The sequence below is a fragment of the Bubalus bubalis genome, chromosome 2 (genome assembly GCF_019923935.1).
Source record: "Bubalus bubalis isolate 160015118507 breed Murrah chromosome 2, NDDB_SH_1, whole genome shotgun sequence".
In the NCBI taxonomy this organism is placed as follows: Eukaryota; Metazoa; Chordata; class Mammalia; order Artiodactyla; family Bovidae; genus Bubalus; species Bubalus bubalis.
Genome location: NC_059158.1, coordinates 181,565,353 through 181,580,250, shown reverse-complemented (window position 1 = coordinate 181,580,250; position 14,898 = coordinate 181,565,353). Strand labels below are relative to the sequence as shown.

The window sequence follows — 14,898 nt, the reverse complement described above, 5'->3', positions numbered from 1 at the left end:
AGAAACCATAAGGGACTCAGGTTGGATCCCTGGGTCGGAAATATCTCCTGGAGAAGGGCTTGGCAACCCACTCCAGTATTCTTGTCTGGACAGTCCCCGTGGACAGGGAGCCTGGAGGGCTACGGTTCACAGGGTTGCAAAGAATCGGACATGACTGAACCTACTCAGCACCCATGCAACAGTGTATTTAAAGCGTTTTTGGGGGCTTCCATTGTGGCTCAGCTGGTAAAGAATCCGCCTGCAATGCAGGATTGTGATTTTAGTCATAATTTCCAAGTCTAAAAAGAACTGTGATTTCTTTCACATCACTAGGAAGATATTCCCCTATGTGAATAAAACATACTCCACAAGAAAATACTTAATAAAAATCTTATTTCTAAAAATAAACTAGTAAATTCAGAGCTTTAGGTAGAGAAAAAAGACACCTATAGAGCCTAAGCTTAAAATGATCATAAAACCACCTCTTTTTATTCCTGGAAAAAATCCACCACAAACCAGTGAGCTGCACCCCTCCACCCCAAGCCGCCCCCCAGCCCAGCCCTGCCAGTACTTAAAGGGGCCCAAGTTTAGAAACTTCTCCTGTCAGAATATTCCTTACTGTCTCAGTGAGTGACTTTTTGATTTGGGGGAAATAAAAAACAGTAAAATCTTCCCAGAAAATACTGACCAAAGAATTGTCTTTCTTGAAATAGGGTACATTTCTTCTTCTCCGCAGCTCATGTTTATTTAACAATCTCCATTAAAAGAGGGTAGAGTGTATTACTACTCCTCTGAATGGTTTCTTACTTGATTTGTTTACAAATCATCAGGTCACTTTCCTTCTAAATCCTGTTATTAACAGTACAGTATTCAGAGGAACGAACTTTTATTTCAAGTAAATTTCCACTCTGACTTGCGGAACTTCTACCTTTTTGACTTAGTAAAGAATTAAGTATGCCTTCAAGGAAGACAAGTCACAAGAAAAATGACTAGATTAGGGCTATCTTCAAGAGAATGGGATCAGTACAATAGAAACCCTTATAAAGTTTAAGAAATAGAGCTCTTGATGTGTTTCTTATACACTAGAGACATTCCTCAGTGGTGCACCTAAACCCTCCAACATAGCCTTCCTCAAATATTCCCTCACCTTTCCTTCACTTGCAGACACGTCATGTCAAGGGGTCAAGGACACTGGAGAATAAAATGCTTACTCAAAGCACTGTACAAGTGTTTCCCTTTGCTCACCTCTGTACGTTTTCCAGGATCATTTCCAATGTGAATATGCCAGATTTTCACCATAGAAGCTTTATAGGTAGCCTGTTATGCCAAAGACAACAATTCCATCTGACACCAGGAAACCCAGTTCTAACCCCAGTAAAGCTACTTCCTGATACTGTAATAAGCCACTGGAATTCAGTATTTTTATTTGTACTATCCCAATCCTTCACTACCTTCACATGGACAGGTGCCCAATATCTAGTACTAAATGTGAGGAAAAGAACTCCATTTGACTACAAAAGTCTCCATTACAGTACTACTGAATCTTTGTTGCACAATTGAACCCACCACACCCCACCCAAAATCACCAACACAACGCTTTGAACATGTTAGATTTTATTAAAAATATTTAACATTGTACAAATATTCCAACACAGTTATAGTACCTGAACACTGTACCAAAAGCATGATTTTTATTAAACTATTGATTAAATGGTCTTGCAAATGTACCTATTTCAATATTCTCGTATTATTGTATGCTATCAGCAATGTAATGTTTGCAGGAGCTTTCAACTCAATTATAGAAATAGCCTTATAACATACTAAACATCATAACAGAACTCATTAAAGTACATTTCTATCTATGTTACTCAACAGGCTAGAGAAGTCACCTTTGTCCAGCCATCAAAAATGAGACATCAAGATAAGCAATGGGATCCTGACAAAGTTACTACAGAAACTGAAAGCCCTTTTTTATATTTGAGAAATTAAGTTTTCCCCCATAATGCCTCCTCCCATGAAATGTATTTTACTGTTAGTGTATAAAAGCCAACAAGTTTGCACTGCATTTTCCATAACTTATATGAACTTTCAGCTCTACTCGAGTGTTCCTACTGCTAATTGTAAAACTTCCCTAGGATGATACATTATTAAGTACAATCTAAAAGTTCTACACTCCCATCTGTTCTGCCACTTATACATGCATAAAATGTGTCAGAAGAGAAACACTTAACACAATGATGCAATCACTGCAGTTCCTAAAGTATAATTTCATGGTAGTCATATACCTCTGGTCTACAGCAAGCTTACAGATACAGGTTAATATTCATGACACTGACTAGTCCATGTTTATTACCTAGGAGAGTCTTTCTAGACTGATACACCCAACCAACAAAGAAGGCATGAGAATACTGAGGAGGTTCTAGGCATAAAAATTCATAATTACTTTTAACCAGTGCTTACAATTATTTTTTATGTGGTATTCAGAAATGCCTAATTATTAATTCCCTCAATTTATACTGTAGCATCATGGAATCCCCTGAGTATGAGATTTTGCTCTTCAGTAATGACCTAAAAATCGACTGTAATTCTATCAATATCTACTTATCCCATTAGCTCTCATGGGGTTTAGACAAAATACAGATTGATAGACTTAGATTTCTGTTTCTCCTATATAAAAAGGTCCTAATATTTCAGCTACATAATTTCCTCTTGACCTAAAGTCATCATATCAAATGTATCTATAAACTGAGCCCACTCTTATTTGTCAAACTGCTAAAACTTTTAAGATAATCTATCCAATAAAATGTAAATATACTGAAGATATTAGAGGGACTGAAAATCACATAAAATAAAGCAAATTTACTATTTCTCCAAGAGATTTAGTCTATCTTGACCACTTATAATATACCCTGAGTATTTCATTACTTTACTTAAAACTTGCAGGCCTTTCCTGCTAACCTAAGAATTTGAGAATAAAGGGTATGAAATACTTTTTATATGTTTATATGTTCCTACTATGAACAGAATTATCTTGTGTTCAAGTCTTATTCTTCTACAAGGCTGACATAAATGCCCACTTATAGAACATGGGCATTCTCCCACACTTAATGCCCCACTACTGATTAAAAAAAAAAAAAAAAATAGGAAAAAAAAGTTCTTACCAACAATTCCACTGGTTATCGTCCCCAGCGAACCCCACCTAGCAAGTCGACATCATGACATGTCAGGTCAGGGCAGCCTCAACCTCGCTTCCCTGATAGTCAGGTGATAAAAGGAAGGAGTTAAAACAGGAAAAGTACACTTGCAGATTTCTGGATAACATCTGAAAATGATTAAAAAACAGAAACAAAACAAAACAAAAAACCCAGAGCTTCTGGTAACCTCTAAATAAAATATATATATATACATGTATATAGGTAAAAGAAAAAAAACTTTCCTAAAACGATTAATAATGACCACTCCCAATTAAATATTTAAATGACCAATACATGAAATAAACAATATTTTTAAAGTTCAGTATTTGCATTTCAAAAATAAAAACTAATCAACAAACTTCTAATGCAAAAGTAAAAATGCCTGGTCAATGAACTTGTCATTCTGGATTCTCTAGTCAGTCACCCAAATGCACGGTCTTACTCAGAACAACTAAGTTAACAGAAGCTCCCATTCTTAGAAAAACATAAACACACTTATAAATCCAGTGCACTCTTTCTATAAGGCTTTTTCTTAGATGCTCACTTAAGAGGCTTCACATAAATAAAAGACAACACTAACATTAACAATTCTTCTACATACTCCAGTTGGTTTTAAGAATACTGGATAGTTCAATATAATAAAATCTCCTTGGAAAAATCAAAATGGTAAACTAACATATTTAGAAATCTTTTAAACTGACAAATGATAGCCTTATAGCAAGTATTTACTGGAAGGGTTTGGTTTTACAAATAATACACAATTAATAAAACATAGGTATGATTATCCAAATGGGCAGGAGGCAAATGATGCAATGAGTTTCAAGAATATTATATGGCTTTATGCTAGGAATGGAATTTAATGTCCCGTCTCTTTTGGAATTTAACAAATGTATTTTCATGTATGCTGACCTTTTTAAAAAGAGGGTTCACCTAAGTCAGATTTCAAAGCCAAATGAGAAAAATGATCTAACAGAAAGCATTGGGCTTTCTTATGCAGAATAACCCCAGTAACTAGAAAAACTGAAAAACAATTATGCTGAACTCTTTTAAAAAAAATTAGCTACAGAACCATAGTAACTCAATTTCCACATCAATTGATCAAATAAACTTGAAATTATTAGAAATCTGGCTAATTAAAACTTTTTTGCTTTAAAAAAATCAAAACACCGTCATATAAATACATACGTTTAAGCAACTGCTATAAATGAGTGATCAAATAAAAATTAGGATTTCACTATGGGGAGGGGGCATATTTATATCATTCTCCAGAGAGTATCTACAAAGAAGAGGTCATCCTCAACATAAAGTAAAAATATTTCCCAGCACGCATGTTACTGTAGCAGACTCAGAAACAAAAACAAAGGAAGTAGGTGGGAGAACAAAAAAGATGGCAGGAGAGTAGGCAATCAGATTTCCTAGAACTCATAATATGCACCTATTTAAGAAAAAACCTAATGCAAATCTAGAATAAAAGCCTCTTCAGGTGACATTTTTCAGGTTTGTTTATCAGACTGTTAGATTTACTTCTATGAGTAGTTAAGCTCTGAATCTATTTTCTCAGAATGCCGCTTGCAGCAATCGCTTACAATAGCTCACATCAGTAAGGGAAAAGCTCCACAGTAGACTGAATGCTTATCAAGTTTTGTTTGTCTGTTAAATAGCCACAAAAAACCTATAAAGTGCTATTAGAGGGATACCTTTATAGTATATTTTTAACTGGTGAGAGTAAAATATAATTTGCAATTAAAGAAAAAGATTTTGACACGGAACCTAGGTTTGATTCATGTTTTTGCCAGATTTACATTTTAGGATGGGTGGGGGAAGCTCATAAATTACTTTTTCAGAATTACTTCTATTCCAATTCCTAATTTTGTTCATAAGAACTTGTTCGCTGGTAACATCTAAGAAATACAAATAATTAAAATTTTATTTCTACAGCCTCTCTTCTTTCCAAGAAAAATCGTGGGTTTTACTTAAATCTAATTTAGATTTATAGTTAAAGCTTCAAATTGTATTTTCAAAGGTGAAAAGACAGCATTTAAAGAATGTTTGGTGTCTATACCTGCATACATGGGCTTAAGAAAAACAACTGGATCCAAGCTTTATTAAATAGATACCCACGTTAACGTCAATAAAAGGAATATTAACGAGGCCTGTTAACTTACTATGTAATAAGTGTATTTTTTATAAGAAATGATATACTGACTTTCATCAGCAAATACTCATTTTTCTCCTCCAAGTCAAAAGAGAAGTCATGAAAACCAAAATATGCTCTGACTAAGCTTTGAAGGAATTAGATAGCTTATCATTTTGAAATCTAATACCACTCATAAAAGACACCAAACAGGAACAAAACACAAAATAAAGGTGTACCCATTTTAATTATTCTCCAATGGCTTATTTTTATAATTTAAAAAACATTTTAGATCCGCCTAAGAATAAAATGGAAGGGAAAATTTTTATTGGTTATTTGAAAGTGATCCAGACTTTTCTGCGCTGTTTAGATTCTTTTGTTCCTCTTATTCTCAAGCAAAAAAAAAAAAAAAAAACATTCTTATGATAAAGGGAGAATTTCTAAAGGAAATGGAAATAGATGTTATGATTTGGCCAACAAAATTTTTAGCCATTTGAGTAAATAAATAAATAAATAAATAAAAATAAGAGGTATTAACAGGAAGTCAGAAGTAGGACTACTGGGTATTTGTAAGCCTCTCTTACAAGGCCTGAGTGTTTCTCAAAGCAAATTTACACAGTAATAGGAAATTATATTCCTAATTAGTAACTGAAGTGGTAGTCACAATGATGTATACTAAAAGTTTACATGAAGTTTAGTCCGCAGAGCAATTGACGCCACAGTACTAACATTTTTTCCTGCTATGTACATTCACTCCAGCAAATAAGGTCTTCAGACAACAAATTATCCTTTATAGAAAGAATGTGGGTCAAAATAAATTGCAGTCTGCTTCCCCAACCCCATTTTATTTAATGCATATTATCCAATGCCTGCAAGCCTGAGCTTGTTTTTATAAAAATAAAGGATAAAATTGTCAAATTAGATGACTATGAAAGAACATCAATCAATGAAGTGCTATTTGGAATAAGTATTAGAATTTAGACTAATCCTCAGTCTGATATCCACGATACATATTAGAATAGCCAAGAAATTTTGCATGAATTTGATCACTCACATAGGCAGTTATAGTTTGAAAACAATATTCCTTGCAAGGATTACGAATAAAATAATGTTTTAGGACACAATTGAATTTGAAATAGGTAATGTTTTGAATAGATTTTTGAGTTTTATTGAAATCTTACATGAACAAGAAATTGGAAATACAATCACATCAAAGAACAAATTGTCACGGCTTTGACGTTTAAGCCAAACAAATTTTGTAGGGCAGGTTTCAAAAAGGTGTGAAGTTATAACAATTTAAAAACACAGTAGACCTACTTCTAGGAATGCAAAACATACAATCATAGGTTATTTTCAATACAAGAAAACTTAAATTTGTTTGCTTTTAATTTCTTCAAACTACTAAGACAAAGCACTAGCTTGTATTTTTATTTACAGCATACTCCATACCCCTATGTAAGCTGTCCCAAATCCAAAAAATGAAACTGTCCAAAACCAAAGGTTCTGCAAAATCATGATTTTAACAGTGTGCTCAGCTTGTTTTGAAGCTAAAATGAAGCCTGAAACGATAAAAGCATTGTAACTCCCAGAATAAGGGAACTCTGCAAGCCCAATAATGTCCAAGAGCATTTATGAAAAGAGGAAAAAATAAAAAGACTTGAGTATATACACAATAGTGATTTCTTCAGCCAAATACAAATGGCAGCAAATTGCTACTTAAAGATGAAACAGATAAGCCAATTTTTTTGAAGGATGTAGATCTAGAGCCAATCGTATCTTGTCAATATCATTTTCAAGCCCTCACTTGTCTATTTCCACTGTTGCCCATAAGTATCCTGATAAAATTCCTGGTTGTCATTATTGTAACCATAGTTACCAGAATAGTCACCACCTTGCTGAAGCGGCTGTTGAGCGATGGGTTGGGAACCCCAGTTCTGTTGGTTGTTGGTCTGACGGCGCTTGGAGTCAGGTTGGTTGTACCCGTCTGCCTTTCTCTTGCCTCCTACATTGCCCCCACGGTTGCCCCGAGATCCACGGGAACCACGGCCTCTCTGCTGTTGTGCAGGACCCCCTCTGCCACCCCTAGAGCCTCTTGGTGGTCCCAAAGGTGCCCCCCTCTGTGAGTAGCCAGCTCTACCTCTTGGAGGTGGTGCTCCCCGCCCCCTTGGTGGTGGTGGAGCACCTCGCCCTCCCCTTCCTCCTCCTCTTCCTCTTACTGCATAGCCATCATCATAGCCGTAGTAGGGATCTTCATAGCCTCCACGATAGTCGTGATAATCATAACCATAGTAATCATCATAGTAATCTTCATAGCCATAGTAATCTGGAGGGTAGCCATATCCACCTCTCCCCCCACCACGACCCCGACCTCTAATTGGAGGTGGCATGCGAGGAGGAGGGTGATAGTAATAATCTTCATACCTAGCAATGGAGGGAAGGGAGAAAAGAAAAAACAAGTTAGATTTTTCCTAACTTCAAGATTCTTCCTAACTTTTTAAACTACCGGATTTCTGATATATTTACTAAATGCAGACTCACGCAGTACTCCTCGAGGCCTGTCTAGCAGCTTGGCGCTCTTTCCTTTTCTTGTCTGGTGGTTTGGCTAAGACTATTTCAATTTCTTCTCCTTCTATTTCTTTGCCATTCATTTCATCCATGGCCTATGCAAAATTAGAAACAAATTTATTTTACAAGTAACAGTACCTTAAACATAACATTGTCTGTACCATTTAATACACCTGATAAACAATTTAATTCACAACTGTTTTAATTTCCAAGAAGAATACAGCCACCAAATTTTAAAAAATACACAAAATACTTATTCCCCTCAACCTTACTTTATGTGCAAGTTACACTGAGAATAAAACTGATGTCCTATTATTTATTTAAAAGATAAAGCAGAGAGCTGCTTGTTACTGCTCCTTAATTGCAAGTAACTAATTCCTCCAAGCTAAGGCCAAAACAAACAGCAAATTCCCATCTGGAGAACATGCCAGTATTAACAAACTTTTCAGGATAAAAATTTTTAAACAAACACGGCATTCACCCTGTAGGTCTTAAACTGTTCTTTAATAAAAATATCAAGAATTTGAAATATAAATGAGACTATCGGTGAAATTCAACATGATACTAACCAAAAAAAAAGAAAAAAGCATCTTCCCCACCCCAACAATGCTTAACCTGGTATATACTTTACCTGAATGGTTAAAAGCACAGAGCCCAGCAAAGGTTTGAACTAATTAAGACTCAAGTACTCATCTGGAAAGCAGTAATCAAAAGTATTCCGGGCTCTAGTTTTTTATTTCTATCATTCCACCTAATAACTTCTGCCATACTTCAAGGTTCAGGTAACTCAGTAACCAAGTATCGCCTCCTCACCAGTTTTTCTGTTTCCCAATACAACCTTTCCCTCTCTGGACATACATAATAAAATGCTCTAACCATAAAGAACATTTGAGTGATTTACAAGTATGCAGACAAAAGATTAAATCAGTATCTTCCTCTTACCGAGTTTTTTCTCCTTTACCACCTAAGCTTTTGGCTGCTTCAACTAAAGCAATTAAATGAATCTATAAAAGCTTCCTGGTATAAACAAAAGAACAGAGCATCTGTCTATACTCTTTCCTCTGGCTATCTTCTGGGCTAGAAATCTTACAATTTCAGAAATCGCTTTGGCAAACCACCCTTGAAAATTATTTTCAATTATGAACAATCAGTTATTTAATACCAAGTAAATCAAAACAAATATTTAGAAGGTATAAATTTATTAGTTATCTGTCCTTCCTATCACTCGCAACTCAGAAGCCAAACAAGTTCTGTACTAAGCTATGAATTTTATAAGCAATACTGTCTCAGTAATTAGCTTCCATCAAAAAGCAAACCAATAAATTCTACTAGTCAAAGATTCTATAAGGCACATTTTAAAGCAGTACCCTGGTCAGGAAACAAAAACTGCCCTAATTAGAGGGTGGGGCCACTTTACTGACAAAACATGCAAAAAAAGAACCAGGCCTGAGTCACCAAGGGTTTTAGATCTATCTCCCCAATTATATAAAAAAATCTTTTATTTTTGCCCTGTGTTTTGTTTTGTCAGCACCTCCCCTCACCTTTTCTCCAGAAGGGAGAGAGGGACAAGAGGAAGAAACTGAAAATTTCAGCCATTAAAGATGGTATTGATCCACTATCAACGGAAAGCAGCAGAGTACTCAGGTTATATGTTCTAGACACTATATGAAAATACTGTTTTTCATACTTTTCAAATACTATCATCAACAAGCAAATTAACTATTACATGCAAGAAATATTTCTAACAACTATTGAAACTGTGAGAACCAAAGAAAGGCAAGACTATGAAGAACTAACCATTCCCTCCGAACACACCTACTGAATTACACTGTACTAGATATGAAGCCATGTACACTACTCAGCTCCACTCATAGGTTCTTAAACAAGTAACTAAAGTAGTTACAATGTATTCACTATCATTTTGGTATTTATGGAAGCTAATTACTATTCCTTGTTAACATTTTCAAGGTATCATGCTATCAAAGCTTAGGCTTACAAAAATAATACAGAGATTAAAAGTAACTTGCCTGAGGTCACAAACTCAGTTAGTAATAATCAGGCTTTGAAATACAGAGTCTTACCTGTTACATTACTACCACTTCACAGAGATTATTAAAAGAAAGCTCCAGAGTTCGGTAAAAGCTGAAAACCAATTTCATTTGTTTATAAAGTCACTTTGTGTGTTCTAGCAAGTTTCAACAACAAAATTCACATATCAAGAAACAAAATATCAAAATTTCTACCTTAACAGCTGCTCCTCTGTCTTCAAAATGAACAAATGCATAATCTTTCAACTTCTTCACTCTTTCAAGTTTTCCAAATTCAGAAAATGACTTTTCCAATATTTCTTCTGTCACTGTAGTAGCCAAGTTTCTCACAAATAAAACTTTCACCTAATATAACAAACATACAAAACTGGCATTGGCTACTTAATTTTAGCTGAAGTCCTAAAGTATTTCTTCCTATTTTCACGGCGTAGGTGTTCTTCTCAAAAACAATTAAGTGCTAAAGGTGCTACCATAGAAGGTATGAAAACTGAGAAAATAACTGTTACCAATTTATATAAATTATCATTTTCCTGCCATGTCATTACAGTGCCTAGTACTGTGAACAGGACCTTCAAGGGACCAAAATAAAATTATTACTAAGTTACTTTACTAATTTAATAGGGTGCCTTTGTTGTTGTTTAGCTGTTAAGTCTTGTCCAACTCTTGTGATCCTGTGGACTGAAGCCCACCAGGTTCCCCTGTCCATGGGATTTCCCAGGCAAGAAGACTGGAGTGGGTTGCCATTTCCTTCTCCAAGGGATATTCCTGACCCAGGGATCGAACCCAGGTCTCCTGCACTGGCAGGTGGATTCTTTACCTCTGAGCCACCTGGCAAGCCCAACATAGTTCATAAGTCCCCCCTGAAACAAGTTTTTTTGTCTCTCCTTCCCCACCCAAGAACTGGATGAGCTCATGATTCTGAAGTTCATATGAAAAAATAAACAAGCAGTAGTACCCAGGGCAAAAATAAGAACAAAATTTAGAGACTAGTCCTACTAGATAAAACAAACTATCAATTCATTGCTTAAATCATTTAATCAGTGCAGTGTTGATCTGAATAACGATGAAAAGTGGACTCATACCCCACACTATATACTAGGATAAAGTCCAAATAGATAGAAAATTTAAAAGGAGGGGGATGTTTAAAGTATTAGAAGAAAATAAGAAAATAATTATGTAACACTGCACTGGAGAAGGCTTTGTTAATTTAAAATCTATATGAAGAACTGAAAAATTCAACTACTAAAAAAAAAAGATTTCCATGTGGTAGAAAATACCGTAAGTAAAATTTAAAAAAAAAAAAAAAGGCATCACAAACAGTTAACCTGTCTTTTATATCAGAACTCTACAAAATAAGAAAAAGATGAACAGAAAAACAAATGAATGGAAAGATAGGCAAAATTCATGAATACATTCATACAAAGAAACATAAATAGTCCTTAGATGCATAAGAAATGTAAATTCAGGCATGTACAGTAAAGAGAGACAAATCATAAAACAGCTATGAGATACCACTTGTTACAAGATTTGGCAAAACCAAGTTTGAGCCTATCCTCTTTTAACAAGGATAGGAAGGAACATCCTGCTGTATTCTGCTTGTGGAGAACAGAATACAAGTGCACCTCCTACAGAAAATATGGTCAGTATCTTAATAATTACAGATGCATTTACCCTTTGACCCACAAATCTATCCTATAGATATGCCTGTACTTATATTAACTGAAATGATATAAGCTTACTCATTACAGTATCATAACAACAAAAGATTAGAAACATCCAATGTCCAGCTAGTTGAATATACTATGGTACACCTACAGAATGAAAAAGTACATATCATAAAAAATTAGGAGCTGATATTAAAAAAAAAACAGGGAAAATGTGAGGATACACTGTTGTTAAGATTTTTTCCCCCATTTTATACCTCCAAAATAGGGATCCAATTTAAGTCAATGTGACAGACAAGCACTTGTCATAGTTTAATTGGCAGCATTTTACAATTTCTTAGCGATACATAAAATAATGGTATACTTCCTTAGAGCTGAAATACGAGATGAGACGAAATATGACAGTGAATAAAAAAAACATAATTCATTAATATAGCTACCAGTAACCATTTGTGTCAGAAGTAGGGAAGGAAAGAATATGTAATTATATTTGTCTGCTAAGCACTACAAGGATAAACCAGAGACCACTAACAGTGGATATCTACAAGGGACAAGGAGGAAACAGTAGTTGGAGCTAGAGGTAGAAATGGGAATTCCTTGGCTATACTTTTCTATATAATTTTGATTTGTGAACTAAGGAAATACATTACTTGTTTAGACAAAAAAATTAACTTACCTACCAAACAAATTGTTGCCTTAAATAAAGGGCTAAGTAAAGAGGATTTGGGGTAGACACAAATTCAAGGGGGGAAAAGTCTTCCACCTCTATCTTTAACCCCTTTAATTTCCTCAATGTTGTCATATTGACATCTATTTCTACATCAGACAGGCCTCCATTACTTTATTTACCTTCTTTTTTGAAACTCAACATAGATCTTTTTTCTTTTCTGAGATGAAACCAAAGTATCCTATATAAAAATTACTAGTTGAAATAATGTTTAAAGCACTCAGTAGGAAAAAGAAAGACACCTGTATGTACAGCTGAAACTAACACAACATTGTAACTCAACTATAACCTAATATAAAATAAAAAATGCCCCCTCAATCTGTAATACTATTTTTAAAATATTTTAGAAAATGCAATACAGGCTATAGTCAGTTTCTACAAGATAGATTCAAAGTTGTAAGAGATCTTATAAAGAGATTTATCCAACTCCAATAAAATAGACAACATCCAAATTCAGAAAGTTTGCTCAAAGTCACAACTGTATTAGAAGAAACAAGTGGAATTAAAATCAAGCTAGTAATAAACAAAAATAATCAGGGCTCTTTAGATTTCCAGCCCCTTCCCTTGACTTCTATCTACTCCAGGAATATAGAAAAAGTGTGCAATACATCTGAGTCTCTCTGGTTCATTCTCAGTGGATCTTTGTATAATCCAAAAATGTTTTTGCTTACAAAAGCTTTTATCATGTTAGTATAAACCAGGTCCCTCCTCCAAATTAATCAACAGTGAGGACTGTCACTTCAGATTCTGAAGAAGCTTGCAGAAAAGACTTTTCAATCCAGAATAACCCAACCATTCATTTATGGCCATCCACAGAGTTGCGGCCCCCAAGAGGTCAAGAGACATACACCAAAATAATCAAAAATTCATTAAAAGCCAACAGAGATGCAACTCAGATATGTCCCTTCACCCCCAGGAGTCACCCAGAGGAAAGCCTAAGAACCAGGACTAACAAAACCATCCTTTACCAGGCCAAGATCCCAGCAATGAAAGTACAGGGCTTAGGAAGAAAGTGAAAGTCCACTACAGGACTTGCCATGCATAAGAGCAAACATGATAACCCTTCACCTTTCTTCATGGAAACAATACTATAAGGAAACTTGATCCATTAAAAAAGACACTAAATCTAAATAAAATATAATTCATGGCCATGTAATAAAAGTCATAGTATGGTCAATGAAAATTATAATTCATAATCTACAAAACATTACTTCTCTCTTTATTCCATAAGACCTTGTTTTTTTTCTTTTCTTAACATTTTTATCTTTGTATCTTTGACAGTGCCAAGCACTAATCAAACTCTCAGTAGGCATAGAAACACCTAATTGAAGGGATTTAACTTCAGTTCTTTTTACACATTTATCTGCAGAAAAAGAAATGGTCAATGGAAATTCCTGGATACCAGGACAGGCTGTTAAACTGGTGCTAAAGCAGGTTTTTGCTTAAACAGTTAAGATCAAGAGCTATAATTTGTATTTACTGTAAAATTTGAAATATTCAAGCTTATATTCTAAGTACGAAAAGTAAATGATAACCGCACCCAACACAAGATACTGCATTTACCTTGGCCATGACTTCTGGATCTGGCTCTTCCACAGGGTCAGCCCATTCAACTGTAACTACATTCCCCCACACTTTCACTTTTCCACTCATCAGCCGGCGTCTGGCTTGTGCTGCGGACTTGTGATCCTCATACTCAAGGAAGCAGAACCCCCGATTCTTCTTTTTGTCATCGGGTTGATGATAGAGAATAACGTCCACCAAACCCTCTGTTAAACCAACAGCCAGATATATAAGCCAAAAGCATCCACCACACATTTAGCGATTAGGTAGACCTAAATCCACTTGCCGAAGAGCAAAAAGTAATTGAAGAAGCCTCATAATGATCTGCTAATTATCCAGCTAGACAACTAAATCAGAATTATTAGATATGGAGCTATGGACGATATATTATGTTCCTTTTAATTTTAGGGGCCCTGAAAGTACAGTCATAGACAGTAAGTCCAACTACTGTATTCTGACATATAACATTCTATTTTACAATGTTTTAAAGAGTGTATGACCTAACATGACCTTACTAAAACTTATGAAAATACTACCAAGGAACTTAAAAACCAAATATAAATTCAAGAGAACACGCAACAACTAATTATAACCAAAAATCATCCTTGAATCTTAAGTTTTTAAAAGTTACTATTTTTACCAAGTAATAAATAAGTAACTGGTTAAAATGTACCTCTGGTCTTAGTCCTGTACCCTCACCTTTCCACATATTATCCAAATCCTTAAGAGTAATTAGATTTTATTTCTAGCAGCAATATCCAGAATGTGATTTGGATGTGGTAGAGCGGAAGTAAAGGATCAGAGATGAGGCAGTCATAAAACTAGGAGATTACGGTATTGGATGGTTCATCCACATAGATGTTGAAAGTACTAACAATAAGTTAATTCAGGACCAAAGAGGAAGACTATGAGCCAGAAGCAATCTTCAATTAACACAAGACTGAAACCAGAAGAGCAACAGATAACAACTTGAAGGAAGGGGAAAGGATTGTTTGTCTGTAGTATGTCTGGACAACAAAAATGT

At 35.0% G+C, this 14,898-nt stretch overlaps 1 protein-coding gene across 5 annotated transcripts in view; it reads right to left on the bottom strand.

Moving 5' to 3' along the window:
• Positions 1-6,447: 6,447 nt before the first annotated feature.
• The window catches only part of HNRNPR (heterogeneous nuclear ribonucleoprotein R), a 33,643-nt gene continuing 25,192 nt past the window's right edge, over positions 6,448-14,898 (bottom strand). For 3 of the 5 annotated variants that reach the window (XM_025278753.2, XM_025278752.2, XM_025278751.3), the window contains 4 exons: positions 13,875-14,089; positions 10,116-10,265; positions 7,846-7,967; positions 6,448-7,728 (listed from right to left, as the gene is read on the bottom strand). In XM_025278753.2, coding sequence (XP_025134538.1) covers positions 7,116-7,728; positions 7,846-7,967; positions 10,116-10,265; positions 13,875-14,089 — 1,100 coding nt within the window. In that variant the 3' untranslated portion in view covers positions 6,448-7,115. The remainder of the gene's footprint in view (positions 7,729-7,845; positions 7,968-10,115; positions 10,266-13,874; positions 14,090-14,898) is intronic. The other 2 variants (XM_006056553.3, XM_044938129.1) reach the window with 1 other exon arrangement.